At 35.5% G+C, this 19,719-nt stretch overlaps 1 protein-coding gene across 1 annotated transcript in view; it reads left to right on the top strand.

Annotated features, from left to right (window-relative positions):
* LOC128998798 (zinc finger FYVE domain-containing protein 26) overlaps positions 1–19,719 on the top strand; it is a 199,775-nt gene that overhangs the window by 30,255 nt on the left and 149,801 nt on the right. Inside the window, exons 4-7 of the mRNA XM_054425158.1 lie at positions 3,814–4,058; positions 6,584–6,830; positions 12,986–13,474; positions 13,715–13,911. Coding sequence (XP_054281133.1) covers positions 3,814–4,058; positions 6,584–6,830; positions 12,986–13,474; positions 13,715–13,911 — 1,178 coding nt within the window. The remainder of the gene's footprint in view (positions 1–3,813; positions 4,059–6,583; positions 6,831–12,985; positions 13,475–13,714; positions 13,912–19,719) is intronic.

The following is a 19,719-nucleotide window of genomic DNA, read 5'->3' as shown; positions in this document are numbered from 1 at the left end:
TACTCTCCACTACGGACGAGCTACATAATACTCTACTTCGCTTTTGGCAACAAGAAGAGGTACCGCAGTGCAATCTTATCTCTGAAGACGATCACATCGCTGAAGATAACTTCAAATCAACTCACTCCCGCTCTCCAGATGGAACATATGTGGTTCGACTCCCTTTCAAGGACCAACATCAACCACTGGGCACTTCTAAATCTGCTGCTGAACATAGACTTCACTCAATTGAACGAAAGTTTGAATCCAACTCTGATTTCAAGGAATTGTATACACAGTTTATGACTGAATATGAACATCTCGGACACATGGTCAAAGCATCCCCTTCCGATCTTTCGCAGCCACACTACTATTTGCCTCATCACGGTGTACTGAAGGAAACCAGTAGTACAACCAAACTTCGTACAGTTTTTGATGGTAGTTGCAAAACCAGTACCGGTGTCTCACTAAATGATATTCTTTTAACCGGTCGCAAACTTCAAATTGACATTTGTGACATTTTGTTGAATTTTCGTTCACATAATTATATGTTCAGTTGCGATATAAGGAAAATGTATCGTTGCATTCAAGTTCATCCTGACGACCAGAAGTATCAGTTAATTTTATGGCGTGATCCAAAGACTCAAGAAATCTCCACATACAAATTAACGACAGTTACATACGGTCTAAGCAGTTCACCTTTCCATGCCATCAGAACGTTACATCAACTTGCTGACGACGAAGGAGGGTCGTTCCCAGCAGCAGCCAAAGTTTTACGGGATAATACGTATGTGGATGACATCATCTGTGGAGCTCATACACTCAACGAAGCTAAGCAACTACGAGATCAGCTGATTGAACTTCTTGCACGTGGTGGTTTTGAGCTAAGAAAATGGACATCCAATTGCCCAGAAATACTCCAAAATTTGCCTCAAGATCATCTAGAAACACCAGTCTTTTTGGAAGCCACTAATCACCCTCATTTTGCCATTCTTGGACTACATTGGTCACCCATTTTAGATTGTTTCACTTACAACTTAAGTCTCCCTGATGGTCCTCCTACAAAACGATCAGTGCTGAGCATTATAGCACGCATTTTCGACCCTACCGGATTTTTGTCACCCGTGACCATGTGGGCAAAAACCCTCATGCAAATACTCTGGTCACAGGGTATCCAATGGGATGACACTCTTCCAAATGAACTTGCTGAAAAATGGCACATTTTCGTTGATGAAACCTCTCTCCTTTCAAGTATTAAGATCCCTCGCTCGTTCCATTTCACTACCACATGTTCCTTACAACTCCATGGATTTTCAGATGCCTCCGAAGTAGGATACTCAGCAGTCTTATACTTCCGCTGTGAGTTTTCAACTGGAGAAATCATCACTCGTCAGATTCTCGCAAAAACACGTGTAGCTCCTTTGAAACGTGTTACTCTACCCCGCTTGGAACTATGTGGTGCACACTTACTTGCAAAACTCACAACTTACTGTTGTACAATTTTCAAAGAAAAGATTGACCTTTCTCAAACTACATTGTGGTGTGATTCATCAGTAACCCTCAATTGGTTCCACACCCCCTCATATCGACTTAAAACGTATGTTGCCAACAGAGTTGCTCAAGTCCAAGAATTGATCCCCTCTCACTCCTGGCGCTACGTTCCCTCAACAGACAACCCCGCTGATTGTGCGTCACGTGGTTTGCTTCCCGCTCAACTCATTGATCATCCTCTATGGTGGAATGGCCCTCCATGGTTAACTCTTTCAGATGATCATTGGCCATCTAATCGCTTCGTTCCCATCAACTTGCAAGACACTCAAGAATGTAAAACAACTCCTTTAAATGTCCTAGTTTCAACCCAACCTCCAGAATGGGATCTTCTCTCAAAGTACTCATCGTGGTCCAAACTACTTAGAGTAACAAGCTATGTCTTGCGGTTTATCCACAATGCACGTAGCTCTGACCGAAGACATGGGCATCTCACCGTCTCTGAACTTAAGAACTCAGAGCGTACGATCATCAAGTGTGTACAAGCTACAAGTTTTACGAATGAATTGACTCTACTTCACAAAAACAAACCCAGTACCTCTAATCTTCAACGTTTAGACCCTTTTCTGGATGCTTCCGGCATAATTTGTGTGGGAGGCCGGCTTAAGAAGCTATCGCTGAAATTCAACGTCAAACACCCAATAGTACTTCCAAAGATACACCATATCGTTGATCTTCTCATAGACTTTGTCCACACTACTCACTTACATTCCGGACCACAACTGACTCAAGCAATCCTTTGCCAAAACTATTGGATTCTTTCGGCTCGTCGAGTCATACGGACAAGTATTAAGAACATCACTCCACTCATGGGAGATCTTCCTACCGCAAGAGTAAGTCCAGCTCGACCATTCATTACCAGTGGCGTTGACTGTTATGGCCTCTTTGATGTGAAACTTGTTCAAGTGTTCCCCCTCCCTCAAAACTAAGCCATACAACTTAGAAAGACCTGTAAATAGTTGTAAATAATATCCAAAATATTCTTCAGTGCTCCGTTTTTTGCACAATTTGGTGTTCATTGTTATAAAACTATCGTTTTATGGAGGCCGGTATGTTCAGTAAAAGGCCAGCTGACCATATGAGCATATTAAAATAATCCCCACATGTCAACAACAATACAATAATACAATTTTTAAAATGTAAACATTCCAAGGTAAATATTCTGGTTCAAAAAGTGCAATTTTTCTCTCTTGTAATATCGTTTCTTTGTGTAACATAATTCATTTGTCTCTCCTTTTATTTTGACTTATTTCATTTACCTTTTCCTTTTGTGTTCATTAAATAAACCTTTTTTTAATTTGACTAAATTCTGTGTACCGTGAGAACATTTGGACATTCATGAAACATATCTTCTCAACTAGAGACAACATTCGACCAGATCTTCTTTCAAGACCTTAATAACGTCAAAGTGGTAACATAACTATAGTTCAGTGTTAAAAATTATACCAAAAGTCCAATATTTTCTGTTGTAAAAATTAAATTAATAACCCATATACAGTCCACTTTATTATTTCTACAATAACCTTTTGATTACGCTACACTTACCGTACCGTTAGCTTATGGTACTATGTAAATCTGTACATAGACTTGTAAATATGTTGAACATTTGCATATATTCTATTTGTCAATACGTACCTACATTTTTTTAAGAAGCCCATATAACCAATTTTTTTTTATATTAGGCCTAAGCTGTAGTAATATAAATAGAATGTGCTGACGTGGGCCTATTTGCACCAATCCCAATAGCAGAATTTCAAAACTAAGGTAAGAACTCTTTTTGAAATCTTTAAACAAAATATTTTGTGTATTGTATTTTAGTTATATTCTGTAAATTGCCTAGATTCTGTACTTCATAATTAAGTACCTAGTTAAAATCGATAAAAAAGTTATGACGATCTAATATTTCTCATTATTCACACATGATGACAGTCGGTTTACAAGTAAGTATTTCGGTAGGCCAACGCTATTCCTGAATAAATTAAAGCCCGCAAAAGGTCACCGATTACAAATAATTATAACCCCAAAAGTCCCCAAAAAGTCCCTGATTTTTATCTTACAGATTTAGTAGACACCCTGCATTCGCGATTGCGGCAAAAGCAATAATTTTACGTTTGTGCGATCTTTGTAGACGTGTCAGGTATCGGTATTGGCATTGACTTTCGATTTGACAATAAATTCTCAAGCCTGATAACAATTTCCAAATATGTTTGTTATCAAAAATCAATACATCCCTAACTTAAACCCTTGGATCCTTTTTAACACTTGTAATATTGATGTCGGTTGTAGGTGAGGGCTATGGGCTTGTGTCTCAGTCTACGTCACTTCGGCAGCTCAGTGCTGCCAGGGTGGGCTACATGGTAGGCAAAGACTGCTTCCTCTCTCTAGCACAGCTGCATAGCATGATTGTCCCTCTACCTGCAACAGGAGCAATGGCCAGGATACCTCACTGCTCCATGACTGTGTCCACATCTAGTGACCCAAGGGCTCTCTTTCTATTGGCCAGTCCTTACAAACTGTCTCCTGCAATACAGGTAGCCATATTTGAGTCAAAACTTAATTGTATATTTTTTTAGAATCAAACCTAAGTAATAAATATGGTTTCAAATCAAAATCAAATCAAATATAATTTATTCCATGAAAATTAACGGTTACAGAAATTACAGTAATTCTTAAAAATAATAGAAGATCCCCACACAGGCAAATCCTGTGCGTGAGGAATGAGTACATCAGTCCATCCATATTCTATAGTCTAAACATTGTTATATATACAAGTTGCATTTACAAAAATAGGAGAAAAATCATTTTACCAGGAAGCCACAGCAGATAACGTCAACACTATGAAAAATAACTAGCAAATATAAATAAAATGAAAAATCAAATTAAGAAAGTATTTAGTAATGATGTCAAAAATCACTGGGACTTGGAAACCATTCATACACCTTTTACACACACGCACACACACACAAAACACGCATGCAACAACTCACAACAGGCCCTGTACAGGCGGCTGGTAGCCCCAAAGGGCCGTCACTGCTCTGTCCCTGTAGGCCAGAGGCGAGCCGACTCTCTCTCTCTCTCTCTCTCTCTCTCTCTCTCTCTCTCTCTCTCTCTCATGCAACTCTCTCACTCACTCACTCACTCACTCTCCCCCTCACACACACAAACACATCATCGACGACACACGCTCACGCACACGCACCCTACGAATACAATCACACAAGGTAACGATCAATCTGGCCACGGCCCGTTTCCACTAACCATTTGTCTACTAGATTTTTATATGTTTTCAAACTGCAAGGTTCGGGATACTTTAAACTATTGGGTAATTTTGAGAACATTATTTTTGCAACGTATTTAGGAGAAGTTTTATTGGTCGATTTATTAACTTTTGGAAATTGGATACCAATATTAACTGAAAATCTAGTTGGACAGTTGTGAGTTGGTTGGCTAAAAATATATTGTTTTTGTTTATTTAAAAAAATATATATTAGTAAGGATCTTGTATATAGCTGGGAAATATTAAGTACTTTGAACTCATCAAAAACTGTTTCAGAGGGATATCAAATAGGTTTGTGGAGTGCAATCCTGATTATTCTTTTTTGAATAATTTCTATGGGTGCAAGTATAATTTTGTATCCTCCACCCCAGGTCAGGTTTTCCACATTGCAAAACAGATTGTACATAAGCATAGTACACATTCTTTAACAAATTAATTGGTAAACAATTTGATAGGTTTGCAAAATCAAAGATAAATTTACGTAGTTTGACCCTGATTTTATTAATATGGCCAGACCGTTTTAAACGTCGATCAAATATCACACCTAAATATTTAAATTCACTGACACATTCGATACTTTCACACTTGTCACACAAATTGCCAGCGCTACAACTATGTAATTTTAATTCTAGGTTTCTAGGGTCGTGGTCAGCTCTGAGGGAGATTGGCATATACTTAGTTTTAGGTATATTTACAGTGAGTTTATTTTGATCAAACCATCGCTTGACGGTGAGTAAGCCCCGCTCTACTTACGTACTTACTTACTTATTTTACTTTTTACTTTTTACTTTTTTTTGTTGTTTTTTTGTACTTTTTTTGTATGTACTTAGTGTTTACGTTTACTTTGAAACAGTATAAAATAGGTTTAAGTACCTTACGTCGTAAATCCTTTAATAGTCTTTCAATTCAAGCGACTAGTTTCGAAACTGACGTTTCGTTTTCAAGTCTTGTCGTCTAACATAAAATTATTGGAACATGATATCGTAGTCAAAATACACAAATAAAACATTTAACACGCACAAATACATTGAATTTCAGAAAGATGCGCGGCCGGCCACTCTACACTCACTCTTTCTACACGCTCTCTTTCTGTAATTTGATAAACTTTTCATACTAAGTTTATAACGCGGGATAAACTTGAATGAGTTCGCGAACCCATCGGACCATGGGAACAGGGTTTTACGGGGGGTTTTATGGGGTAAAAATTGGTTTTTCTCATTTTTGACCAACAAAACACGAAATTTCCCAATTTCCCTCTAGACTTTTTTAAAGAGCTTAAAAAAACAAATAATTTAGTATACTAAAGTGTTTTTTTACAATTATTGGTAACGGAAAAAAATCAAAAAATAGAAAATTTAAAATTTTCATGTTATTCTTATGGAGAATATTGTAAAATGTTATAGTTGCTTGTTTATAGATATATTTTTTATAAAACTAGGCAATTTTATTTATTTTGTACTAAGCTATTAATATTTTACTAGAAAACTCACTTTATTAGTTCCCTTGTTGCAGTAAACCTAGGTACTGGTTAAATATAATGTTAAATAGATTTAATTGAAAATCATTTCAGACAGATGGAAATTCGCTTAGTCGGCAGGTTTGCTGCGGCGGGGGTATTATTTTATTTTATTTTAATTCCTTACAAGAATGCATACAACTTCAGGAAATAGACAGTAAAGCAAAAACCCCCTATGAATTGTTATTAAAAAGGATTCTTTGTTTTTTTGTTGACTTTGTTAAGACCCTTTGCATTACTAAACATGGTGATTGTTGAGCCAGGTCCTCCCCAGCCGAGGTATGGACAGGGAGATAGACTCTCGCATGGCAGCGTATATTGAAGCCTCTGTGAGAACAGTGGACGGGTGTTTGGTGATTCCTGCCATTCTCCACCATTACATCGACCACATCACCAACACTCAAGGCACTGAGAGTGAGTTTAGTTTGGATGATGTCAGCGATTCGAGCAGAGAACATGTTGGAGACTTTCTCAAGGACTTTCTTAAACTTGAAGACATCACCGGAAAAGGTACATCTTTGACTGACAACAAAACATTTCCATGAAACCACTTATTCTAGGTGAACCTCTCCCATTATGTTCTGCCATAGAGGGTGAACTCCTCTTGAGCTGCATCAGGACTCTTAGAGTTTGTGACAAGTTGTTACAACTTGTTACAAGCTAACATTGACCTGTTCTTTGTTTAAAGTTAATTCTTAGCGATGGCAGATCTATGGTGTTTGAGGGATTTTTGCGGACATTGTAACAATGTTGTGAAGATGGTCCATTTTGTTTGTACTCAGCTTTGTTCTATTCCAACCTATTGTATTGTTTAGATTTCATTTGGTTTTTCACATATTGTTCTGACCAAACAGTTTTCTGTGTGGTTATTAACTGATTTTCTAGCTTTAGATTAGTTTGTTTGCTAATCTTGTTATATTTAGATTCTATCTCACCTAATAGTCCAGTCATTGAGTAGTGGAAGTTCAACAAAATTGTTTCAAAAGGTTTCTCAACAGATTTCATTACTTTCATACCTCCTTACAACACAGAAAAAAGTCTACCGAAGTCTGACTTGGGGAAGTACCGGATATTAGGTTATTTAAATTAAAATAATAATTGCTCCGAGAAAAAATAGTTAAAACAATTATTAATATATATATATAGGGTGTAGTATATCGTTTTTAATGTTTACAAGGGTGGGGAATCTAAATCTGCCACTTAAAATGTGATTTAACCTCATTTGACCGCACAAAATGGCCGCTAAAATAGATTCATGCAGAAAAAACTAAAATAAAACTTACCTTTATATATAGGGTGTAGTATATCGAATTCAATGTTCACAAGGGTGGAAACCCAAAAATGCTCCTTAAAATATGATTGTATCTAATTTAACGTCATAAGATTTAAGTCACCAAAATACGCTCCATGGAGGGAAAAGTAAAAAAAAACTTATGTTTAGAAATAGTTTGTAGTATGTCGATTTTAATTTCTACAAAGGCCAGTAAACTAAATATGTAACTTGTCGGTGGCGTAAGATGGGATATACGGGGCACATGGATTATTTATAACGGGGCACATAGGATATAATAATGATATTTTAAAATAGTAATAAATTGAATTCAATGAACAGACGCTTTAATATAAATAAAACCGAAAACAATTCATTCCTTTAATGTTGTTTAAATGGACTGAGGTGTTGAACAGTAGACGGTACATATCTGTCATTTGTAACATTTTTAGCAAATTTCCCATATAGTGAATAAGCTATTACCGTAAGTCTCATGGTAAGACCTGGACACGTACACAATTCTGACCCATTCTTGCAACCGTATATAGTTGCAATGGCCTTATTACCAGACAGCTCAATTTGCTTACGCTCAGTGGCGTCATTTCACCAAATCCTTGGGGGGGGGGGGGGCAAACACCGGGGGGTATGGAATAACCCCCAGTTTAATTTTGCCTGAAAAAAGAGGGGTTTAAGGTTATTTTAATTGTCTAAAGCACCTCGAAAAAAAACCAAATTGAGTAAAATTTATCTAAATTTAGGCAGAAAATTTATGAAACTGACAATTATTGACAACAGACAGAAACATAATAATATGTTGGTAAGTTAGTCATCTAAGAAACGTGATCAATATTTTCCTGATGTATTAATATTAGGCTTATGTTTGTTATTAGATTCATTTCTCTTTATTAGATTCATTTCTCTTATTAGACCAATTTCTCTTTTACAACATTTAGACCTATATCAATGAAGAGGTTGTATTTATAGCCTATAGTTTATAACAGTTTATTTTGGTTTTTAAATAAAACACAAGTACCTATTTAAGTACTTAAAACAAATCAAAATTTTTTATCAATATATTTATTATCAAATTTTTTTGACACAAAAGTGCAAAAGGTTCTATTTATCTGTATTAAAAAGTTAGTCTACAAAATTAAAAATAAATTACGTAAAATTGATACACGTGTATAATTTTAATGCTTGAATCTATATATATAAAGCTCAAATACCACTGACTCATTCATTCACTCACTCACTTATCACGAAATCTCAGAAATCATAAGACCTAGGAACCTGAAACTTGGCAGGCATCTTCCTTTTGGGTAGTAGACGCTTACTAAGAAAGGATTTTACCCTCCGACCTTTGGGATCCGCCCCAGTGGCTCTGGAGTTTCCCATGTTAACCTTATGAGTACTCATATTTAAATGGAATTAATGAATCTTAATAGCTGTTTCAATTAAACAAGTTGGTTCTGTTCTATGATGTTCAATAGCATTAAAGTTACAAGGATTACCAACAGGGTGCAGCACTATTATTTCTTTTACATTTATGACAACAGCTAATTTTCAACCAAAAGGTGAGTGAGCTTAGCGAACGAACTTCAACCTGGAGGCGAGTTAGCGTAGCGAACGAGCTAACCTGAAGGCAAGTGAGTTCAGCGAACGAGCTCTAACCTAAACGTGAGTGAGCGTAGCGATCAAACTTCAACCAGGACGTCAGGACGTGATTGAGCCATCTTGAAAATTAAGAAGTTAAACGGGGCAAAGCCCGCGGGTTACAGCTAGTAATGTATAAAAACCCATATTCATTAGCCTATTGGGTCTGATGATGATTGGAGTGTCCAATCGAAATCGATCACCACTTACCAACTTTCATATATATTTACCATCTTGTGAGTTGACAGTATAAGTGTAAATATATTATTACTAGTGTTATTAGACGTACATTAGAACGTCAATTATCCGAATTAATTGGGGATTGGGGTTGTTCGGATAACTGATTTTTCGGATAGTTGGTCATTGACGGGAAAAATACGGGGAACGGGAAATGACGTGAAGGGATAGCGGCCGGCGGCGATTTGCCGATTTCGCGTCCGTGGATACTGTACAATAATATAAATTTGATTAATTATAGAGATGTGCGAGTACTTGAGATTTCAAATTCGAGTCGAGTACGGCCTTGAAACTCGAGCTTATTTTTTAACTCGGCAGTTTCGAGTCAATTTTGGTTTAAATTAGTAAAAAATCAATATTTGTTAAAATGTAACTTGTGTTTACGTGAAATACTGGATATATTTACTACTGTAGATTCTACAGTAATACAAATATTAATATTTTTACATTGTAGAAATAAGCAAGAGGTAGTTGTCCTAACCTATTTTTTTAGCTGCTACAACAGAATAGGTCAACTCAAAGCAGTCGCCGGCGACTGACTAGTGACTGGCAATGAAAAACAATAGAAGGGAGGGAGGGGTTGTGCAATGACCTCGAAGTGAGCGGGTGTAACACTGAATGAAGTAGGGGTTTGGGGGGAAGGGGGAGGGGCAGACCTTTGAGCTATATTTAGACTTTCACCACTTAGCAGCCGTGCGGGTTGCGGTGGCGTAGCGCTACGGCCAGTCGTGATTGGCGCGCAATTTTATTGATTTTTGCTTCTTTCTTCCTTTCGGTTAACCGACGTTTCGGATGACCGGGCTTCGGATAATCGACGTTCTACTGTATATATATTTTTTCCAGGTAATACATTTAAGTAAATGACAAAGCAATGCTTCTTTAAAAAATCTGCATGATTGTGGATATATAAACTAAAAGTAGTAAGTGGTTGATCGTACAGAACCAAACTGAAAAGTAAATGAATAACAAAACTACTAATTTATGTAAACTCAAAATGTGCTGCAGAGACACTAAAAAAATAATATTTTTGTTTCAAATTACTGTACAAGAATAGGCAGATTTTTTGTCTGCCCTTTTTAGGATTTGACAGGAGAAAATATTTTTATATTAGCTAGTACAGCATATTTCTTTCTCTAGCCCCCCCCCCCCCCCCCCCAAATGACACCCCTGCTTACGCTTGACATTCAGTGAATTCCTTGAGATCATGGTATTTGTTCATAACTATAAATAAATAAAAATCAAGTCTTGGTGAGTTTATTGTTATATTTTTTGGCTTATTCAAACTCGTATATATACTTTTAGTGACAAAAGTCTCTGTCTAATATACTTTATTTAGTTTATAATCACAGTTTGTAGCCAATGTTTTTTGGAATAAACTATATTCATTCATTCATTCGTTCATTCATAACTGAAAGTTTTCCTATTCCATAGGGTCTCCATGTGGTATTACATCCGGAAAGAGCGTGTATAACGAGTAAGGAGCGATTAAGGTTAGGACCAAGTACCCTTTTCCCTTTTAAAAACGTGTGTTCATTGAATGAGATTTATTAATATTTTTGTTCTATGTAAAAATAATCCATGTGCCCCTGTATTACATCTTATGCCACCGTCTCATGATGTAAAATCTTATTTTCAGTTGAATATTTAGTTTACTGGCCTTTGTACAAGTTAAAATCGTCTTTTTACAACATATTTCTAAAGGTAAGTTTTTTTTTTTACTTTTCCCTCCATGGAGCGTATTTTAGTAACTTCCATCTTATGACCTTAAATTAGTTACAATCATATTTTAAGTTGCATTTTTGAGTTTTCCACCCTTGTAAACATTGAATTCAATATACTACACCCTATATCTAAAGTTGTTTTATTTAAATATTTTCTCCATGAATCTATTTTAGTGGCCATTTTGTGGGGTCAAATGAGGTCAAATCACATTTTAGGTTGCAGATTTAGATTCCCCACCCTTGTAAACATTAAAAACGATATACTACACCCTATATCTATTAATAATTTTTTTTACTATTTTTTTTTTTAGCAATGATTATTTTAATTTAAATAACCTTATATGTGGTACTTCCCCAAGTCAGATTTCGGTAGACTTTTTTCTGTGTTGTAAGGAGGTATGAAAGTAATGAAATCCGTTAAGAAACCTTTTGAAACAATTTTGTTGAACCTCCACTATATATTTTCTCTTTAATGACTGGACTATAAAGACGGGATCAGTCTCCAGATTCCAAAGCATCGTGAACACTTTTTTTTTACTAATTGTGATATAAAATGTCAACAATAATCCTTCAAGCATCATTGACCTTGTGTATAATTGATTGATCGGTCAACCAAAAGTTGTAGCTTAAACAATGACTCCCGAATGGCAGCACAGCTACAGATACAGCTTTCAGCCATTTCATTTTAGTAGAGTTTTACTTGCATAGATAGTTGCAATTGGAGGTTTAGTCATGTTAGCCTAGGAGTTGACAACCCATCCCCCTGTAGCCAGTTTTATACAAACAAACGTAATTGAATACCAAAGACATAAACGTAGTTGTATGCCACTGATAGAGTGAGGATGTCAATTACTAATTTCGGTCAAATACGCAAACCTTTTAAATAATCAACCAAAACTGAAAGTAGAACTTATTTTATACCAATCTATAGAATCTTATAAAGTAACATAAACTAAATTAGTATCGAAAAATGGCTCATTCCACCATGTTTTATTTTCATGAAAAGTTAGTTACAAATGGTTCAAATAGATGGGATGTCTACTTTTGCATAAAAATTGCATGGTCGCTCTGATTTATCAGATGTTTAAACTCAATGGATAGTGATTACTTGTGAGTTAAGTTCTAAATCTGTAACTTTAACTTGTAGTCGTCACTGTACGTGATTCTCGATTAATTGTGATATCAAGAACGATTTTGGTAGTGAATTAAATTCAGAAATGACAAAATGCTAGATTAATTTTAAGGAGAAAAATGAGAGTGTGTTCAATATCAATGCAAAACAAAACAACAGACTAAACTTTATTAACATTTTTTTAAACAATTTGAACATATGACTTTAAGTTAAAATAAATACTGAAAACAAAACAGTCTTCCAGTAATGATTAAATGCCAGTCTTTTAGCAAAACTTCAAAATAGATATTGAAGTGTTTTAATTAATAATTAATTTTAATGCATAATACGACAAACTGACTTAAGAGTTTTATAAAATATTTTTTTACTTGGCAATTAATTGTTGTCCGAATTGTACTGTACATAAAAACAGCAAGCATGCTGCTTTAAAATTCTTGTCTAGTAGAGAAGAGTATGATTATTCAATAACCGGTTAGAGGCTTAGGAAATGAAAATGTCATCGTTAAACTTATGAGAAAACAAAAGTCATGGACCCTATTTTGCAAAGCATGGATATTGCATTTTATTATTATTGTATTTTTTCTGTTTTTAAAGGTTTAATTTGTTTAAATACTTCAATTATTTATAACTATGTTTTAAAAATATATTACAGATATTATAATCAACAAAGAAATCAGATTGACCATCATCAAGACATACCCTAACAACATTCTAGAAACAGAAAAATGTAAACGAAAGACCAATGACAACTGGAAGTCAAAAGACACGAGGCAAGAAATTTTAAAGTACCTAGCGGCCAGAAATCCTTTATTAGGATTGGTCGTAGAAAAAATTCACTGCATAGAACCTTGTGTAGAAGGTGTTAAAAGTGTGATGATAACAACAGCACTTGACAGACAACTACAGACTCCGGGTGTCGGTGTTCTGGCATCATTGTATGACAACAACAGTATGCTAGTGACACTCAAGTCAGTACTGGACAGAGAGAGGTTGTGGTTGTGGCTGGATATGATGGCTCAACAACAAGACTGGTCAACTTGTCTGGACAGTCTGTTTCTCATACCAGAGAAGCAATTCAATAGTGACTCTCGCTTTGGGGACTTCCAATGTTGGCTGTTGGAACAGCTTTGTTGTGCTCAAGGTAGGCCAGAAACATCACTTAACTGTTTTAGGTTTAGCTTACATGATATTTATATGATTGCAATTAAACTGTAGATCCACTAAAATCAGACTACTTTGGATTCTCTAATTTGTTGCTATAATTGGCATGTAGTAATAGAGAAAGTTAAGAATGAAACTGGTGTCGGATTTGAACTTGAGCTTGTTTATTCGGCACTGGAGCTTGTGTACAGACAATAATTATGAGATTATATGTTGCCAGATGGGTGGAGGTACTGCCAGAACATCAAGGACCCAGTGAGGTTGTATGAGCTAATCATGGCCAACAAGGATCTGTGGAGTCTTGAGGGAACACTGACTGAACTACAGGTGTTGTTGTCTATTGACATTTCCTCTCTGTCTCACACAGACGTGACCAAGGCTAAGCAGCTGGAGACTAGTGTTCGCACCACTTTAAGTGTAAGAACTGTCAGTTTACATAATTCACTTTTAAGTATGCTAAATTTGAGATTGATATGGTATAGGGTTCTTACTATATTGCAGCAGTACCTGTCCTCAAACAAAAATGAACCCTTTTACCCAGGATTTTTTATAATTTTCATATCAACACATATTTTTAGGTTATTTTGTTTTATTACCCGATTTCCCATATAGGGAATCTATTATCCTTATATAATAATACGTGAAGACGATTACTCCGAAACACTACTCCTCCCTTAATAATGGACGGATTTTTACAAACGATGTTTCAACATAAAGTATTTTTTGTGTAGACACCCTCTTTCACCAATTCCTGTAATAAAAGCCCTCGGGCTTTGCCCCACAGGCCATCAAAATCCCAATATATTTCTTATGAAGAAAAGATTTTGTTTACCTAAACAGACGAAGCATTTGTATTAATTGAATCCTAAAACAGCTGTTCATAGTAAACACATGATATCCACAAGAGCGTTAGTTTTCAGAGTGAGTTCGTTTTCAGTTTCGATAACTGGAGTGGAGTGATTGATTACATTATCTTTGAGTTGACTCTTTTTAAGTAATCGGAAATTATGACTGTTTGAAATAACGCCTGCAATACTTTGCCATTGTTCAAATTTGAGCAATAGGCGCACTAGTTATTATATCTATTATACATTAAGCCGTTTTTTGTGAACACTACTTCTCCCTTATTTCTGGACCAATTTCAATGTTTGAGGTGTCAACAAATTTGTCTCAATTTGTACTTATGCAATAAGGTTTTAGAATTTGAAAACTTTTACCCTTAAGAGCGCTAGGCACTCTCAAATGAAGATTTTTCTCCATAAGAATACTTGCAGTTTTAGTCGTGTGATCTGTGGTAGAAGATTAAAACACTTTAAGATATAAACGGATTATATTTGAGACACTAGAAATTCTTTACAACAGTACATGAACATTCAGAAACCGACAGCAGGACTACAGACATTACAAAAACATATTATCCTATGTACAAAGCAATTTACCAATCCATTAGGCTACATATTTATCACTAGATTACAGTGATATATATACAGGGTGTTTTTTTTTTTTAAACTTGCATCTTTATTTATGTAAAAACCGCAATAGATAGAAATATTCAGTTGTGGGAATCATCTATTGACGTAGGGGGCCCAATTGTTTTGAATTCAACGTTACATTCACATTCCCCCCTTTCCCCCCTGCCCCCAACTTATTTTTTGTAATAGCAAGGTACCCCCTGTGATATATCAAATTAAAGAGCATGAAAAAATAAAATGTTTAGTGAAAAAAATTTTAAAATTGGCTCATAAATTTGTGAGATATTCCCCCTTCCCTCCCCGGAACTTTTTTTTTTTTAATAGCAAGGTACCCCTTGTGACATATCAAATGAAAGAGCATGAAAAAATAAAATGTTTGGTAAAAAAAATTGAAAATCGGCTCACGAATTTGTGAGATAATCCCCACCCCCCTTTCCCACTACCGATAACCTTATTTTATAATAGCAAGGTAACCCTTGTGACATATCAAATGAAAAATGAATTTCACCAAACATTTTCTTTTTTCATGCTCTTTCATTTGATATGTCACAAGGGGTGCCTTGCTATTAAAAAAAAAAGTAACGGGTAGGGGGAAAGGGGGATTATCTCACAAATTCATGAGCCGATTATCAATTTTTTTTCACCAAACATTTTATTTTTTCATGCTCTTTCATTTGATATGTCACAAGTGGTACCTTGCTATTTAAAAAAATAAGTTGATGGCAGGGGGGAGAGGGGGGGAATGTGAATGTAACGTTGAATTCAAAACAATTGGGCCCCCTACGTCAATAGATAATTCCCGCAAACTGCATATTTCTATCTATTGCGGTTTTTACATAAATAAAGATGTAAGTTTTAAAATAAACACCCTGTATAATAGTACAATAAGAATTACATAGAACAAATTCAAAAACCAAAAAACAGCTGTTTATAAAAAGCTTTTTTGGGAGTAAATATTGATGTTTGTAATATTCAGAAGGTGTAAATGTAATGTTCAATGTAAACAGTTAATCAGTTTTGTTGGAGGACAGAAAATGCCTCGAGTTTAAAGAATAAATATAGAAAACAGGAGTTGGAAACAATTAATAAGAGATCTTATGCTTATGAGAAGAGTAGAAAAAGAGAGGCCTGGCCTAACAGTAAGAAATCCAGACACACACTCACTTGCACAGTGTGTAAACATATATTTATTTTAATTAAATTCTTAAATTTAAATTCCTAAATTCAGAAGTTTACAAGTGGTAAAGTAAACTTGCCTAATATCAGATAAAACTAATAAATGCAAGAAATATTTACTGGTAACACTCGCAGATTGAGACAATTCAAAACCTTTAGTAGAAACTAGAATAATGCCTTGGCTATGGTAAGATGGTTCCTCAAGGAGGCCTAAGCAACGAACTCTGGTACCCATAGTAAATTTGAATCTGTATTAGACAAAGTGCTGCCATTCTATATTCAAAGAACTCAACTTTTGGTAATTTCAGCTTTAGCCTTGACCCTAATAAAGCCCAGGGTTAGTTCATAACAAGGGTTGAATATTGCCAGCAGGACCTTTTTTGAATTGTCACATGGACAACTTTACGTGGCTGTGAGTCAGGGAAATTTCTTTGGAGAGGTTGAACTGTAAATAACTAAACAAAGTCAGCTCCCGAAAGCTATAAAATATTTACAATAACATTAATATTATTTTAAAAGAGTTTTATCAAAAGACTGAGTACTTCCAGAAGATACTTCATACTTGATAAGTCGAATCAAATATATTAATCTAAAATTATTGTCAGGGTTATCTATTTAGAACTCACCCGGTTTTAAAATGATTCTTGTAATACTTAGCAATTAAGTAGACTAGTAAGATATTTAATTACCATAGGTCTCATGGTAAGACCTAGACCTGGAACCGATTTACTTTTTTGTTTTGAGGTCCTCAGTGGACAAAAACACCCTCCGTTCAAATTTGTTCCTTTGGTGAAACCAATAAAAAATTATCATACATGGGTCTAAAATGCCTCATTTATATCTGTCTGTCTGCATATAATTTTCACAAATGTGTCCATGACTTTCGATCCTTTAACACTAATACCGAAATCCTACCCAGGCTGACGCTAACCGAAACCCCTGGTCTGTGAGATCCCATTTGAAAACAATGGACCCCGCTTAGAAACACACAATCCGAAACCCTGGGCCTGTGAGACCCCGCTTTAAAATACACTAACGCTGTATTTTATGTCCAATGGCTTCTGAGACAGCCATGTTATGAACAGACAACCTGTCAAGGTCACAGCACCCACGCAAAATGAACAAAAATATATAACAGGTAGGGTAGGAAAATGTGGGAAGGTATTGGGGGAATGGAATCCCCCAAGTAAACAGTTTTGCCAACATGTGTTTTTTTAAATTCCCGTGGGCCTGTCAGACCGGGTTTCCGGTATAAGTGTTAAGCTGATAAAGGACTAATCATCAAACCTCCTTTGTCTGGGTCACCTGAATTCCTGTGGCCTGAACTCATTGACCTACATCTGTAGCAGCCACAAGAAACATTCCCAATAAATACAGAACCCAGCAACTTAACTTGCAAACTAGCCTAAAATCAATTACGAAACTAAGTCACATATTAAAAAATGTTTAATATGGATTGTACACAAACAGGACCTGCCCATGTTAAAAGGCCTTAGAGTTACACTCGTCAGCTGAACATTTAAGTCAACCCAGTTACCATGTCACCACCCAGCTGGGACAATTGCAACACTAGTGTTATAATTTATTGCCTGCCATGGTCTTTCTGAATAATTAATTGATACCTACAACATATGTTTTATTCTTTATTTAAAATATTGTAAATATTGATTGATTCCCTTTGTTGAATACAGATCAGTTTATTAATTGTCTTTTAAGTCTTGTCTTTGATATTTTTTAACATTTGGTGCCAAAACTATAATACCCCCGCCGCAGCAAACCTGCCGACTAAGCGAATTTCCATTTGTCTGAATTGATTTTCAGTTAAATATATTTTAATAACATTAGGTTTAACGAGTACCTAGGTTTGCTGCTACAAGGAAACTAATAAAGTGTGTTTTTGAGTAAAATATTGATAGCTTAGTACAAAATAAATAAATTTGCCAAGTTTGATCAAAATACATTCATAAACAAGCAAACTACAACATTTGACAATATTCTCCATAAGAATAATATGGGAATTTAAAATTAAAATTTTTTTTAATTTTCTCCGTTACTAATAATTGAACAAAAATACTTTTATATACAAAATTATTTGTTTTTTTAAGCTCTTTAAAAAGGACTAAAGAGAAATTGGGAAATTTTGTGTTTTGAGGGTCAAAAGTGAGAAAAACCAATTTTTACCCCATAAAACCCCCCGTAAAGCCCCGTTCCCATGGTCCGATCGTGCTGGTTCGCGAACTCATTCAAGTTTATCCCGCTTTACACCTTTAAACCAAATTTCATCAAAATCGGACAAAAATTACTCAAGTTATCGCGTTCACGGACTTATATATATATATATATATATATATATGTCTATATATATATATATATACATATATGTCTATATATATATATATATACATACATACAAATTTGAACGAATAGTGTTTTTGGCCTCTGGGGACATCAAAATGAAAAAGTAAATCGGTCCCAGGTCTAGGTCTTACCGTGCCACCTACGGTAATAGCTACTTCCCTATAGGGAAATTCGCTAATATGTCTACCAGGAAATCTTCTAGAGTCAAGAAATTACCTGACAGGTATACTCCCCCAATTAAAATACTGAAAGGAATTCAGACCCTACAAAAAATAATGAAAACCAAGAAGACAATAAGAAATCATGTTCTCATGGTACTAGTAAATCTTCAAAAGCAAGTCACCGCAGTAGATTCAAAATTGAATTGGAAAAAATAGGAGAAATGAACAGACTGGAAAAAGAATTAGAACTAAAAGAGATGGAACGTCAAAAGAAATTAGATGAAATGGAATGTCAAAAGAAATTAAATGAAATGGAACCTCAAAAGAAGTTAGATGAAATAGAATGTCAAAAGAAATTAGATGAAATGAAACGTCAAAAGAAGTAATATGAAATGGAACGTGAAAAGAAATTAGATTAAATGGAACGACAAAGAAAATTTGATCAGAGGGAACTAGAACGCCAGAAAAGATTGTTGGAAGTGAGGGCTGAACTGAAGTCTGCATCGGTCAGTAGCAGGCAAGACTCACTTTCAGAGGTAAGATCTATTATAGGCTTAAATGATGACTTAGAAGAAGAGTCCCATAACAAAGTTGAAAAATGGCTTGATGACAAAGAACAAGAGTCCAATGTCGTTCAAATGTCATCATCAGCTATTGTGTCTTCAGCAGTAGAGAAGTTAGCGGATTCTTTTAGACAAGCCATCATTCAGATAAGTCAAATACCATTCAATCCTTGCGCAAACACCTTCCTTCATTTGGCGGGAAACCGGAGGATTGGCCTATATTCTATTCCGCTTATGAAAAGACAAAGGCTTCCTTTGATGAGGAAGTCAACCTCATCAGAGTAAGAAATTCACTTGAAGGCGAGGCTTTCAAAATGGTAAGGCCCTTACTTGTTTGTGGAAAAAATTTGAATACGGTGATTTCCACTTTAAAAATGCAGTTTGGCAGGCCAGAATTGATTCTGGGATCAATGCAAAGGAAGACCAGAATGTTACCTCCAGTCAAGGAGGAAGACATCAATGGTCTCATAGAATTCTCTACTTGTGTCCTCCACT

Source organism: Macrosteles quadrilineatus, unplaced genomic scaffold, assembly GCF_028750875.1.
Source record: "Macrosteles quadrilineatus isolate MER2022 unplaced genomic scaffold, UCM_ALF_1.0 Scaffold_1__1_contigs__length_201487025, whole genome shotgun sequence".
Taxonomy (NCBI): Eukaryota; Metazoa; Arthropoda; class Insecta; order Hemiptera; family Cicadellidae; genus Macrosteles; species Macrosteles quadrilineatus.
The sequence above is the reverse complement of the archived record's forward strand: the minus strand, read 5'-3'. Positions and strand labels throughout refer to the sequence as shown.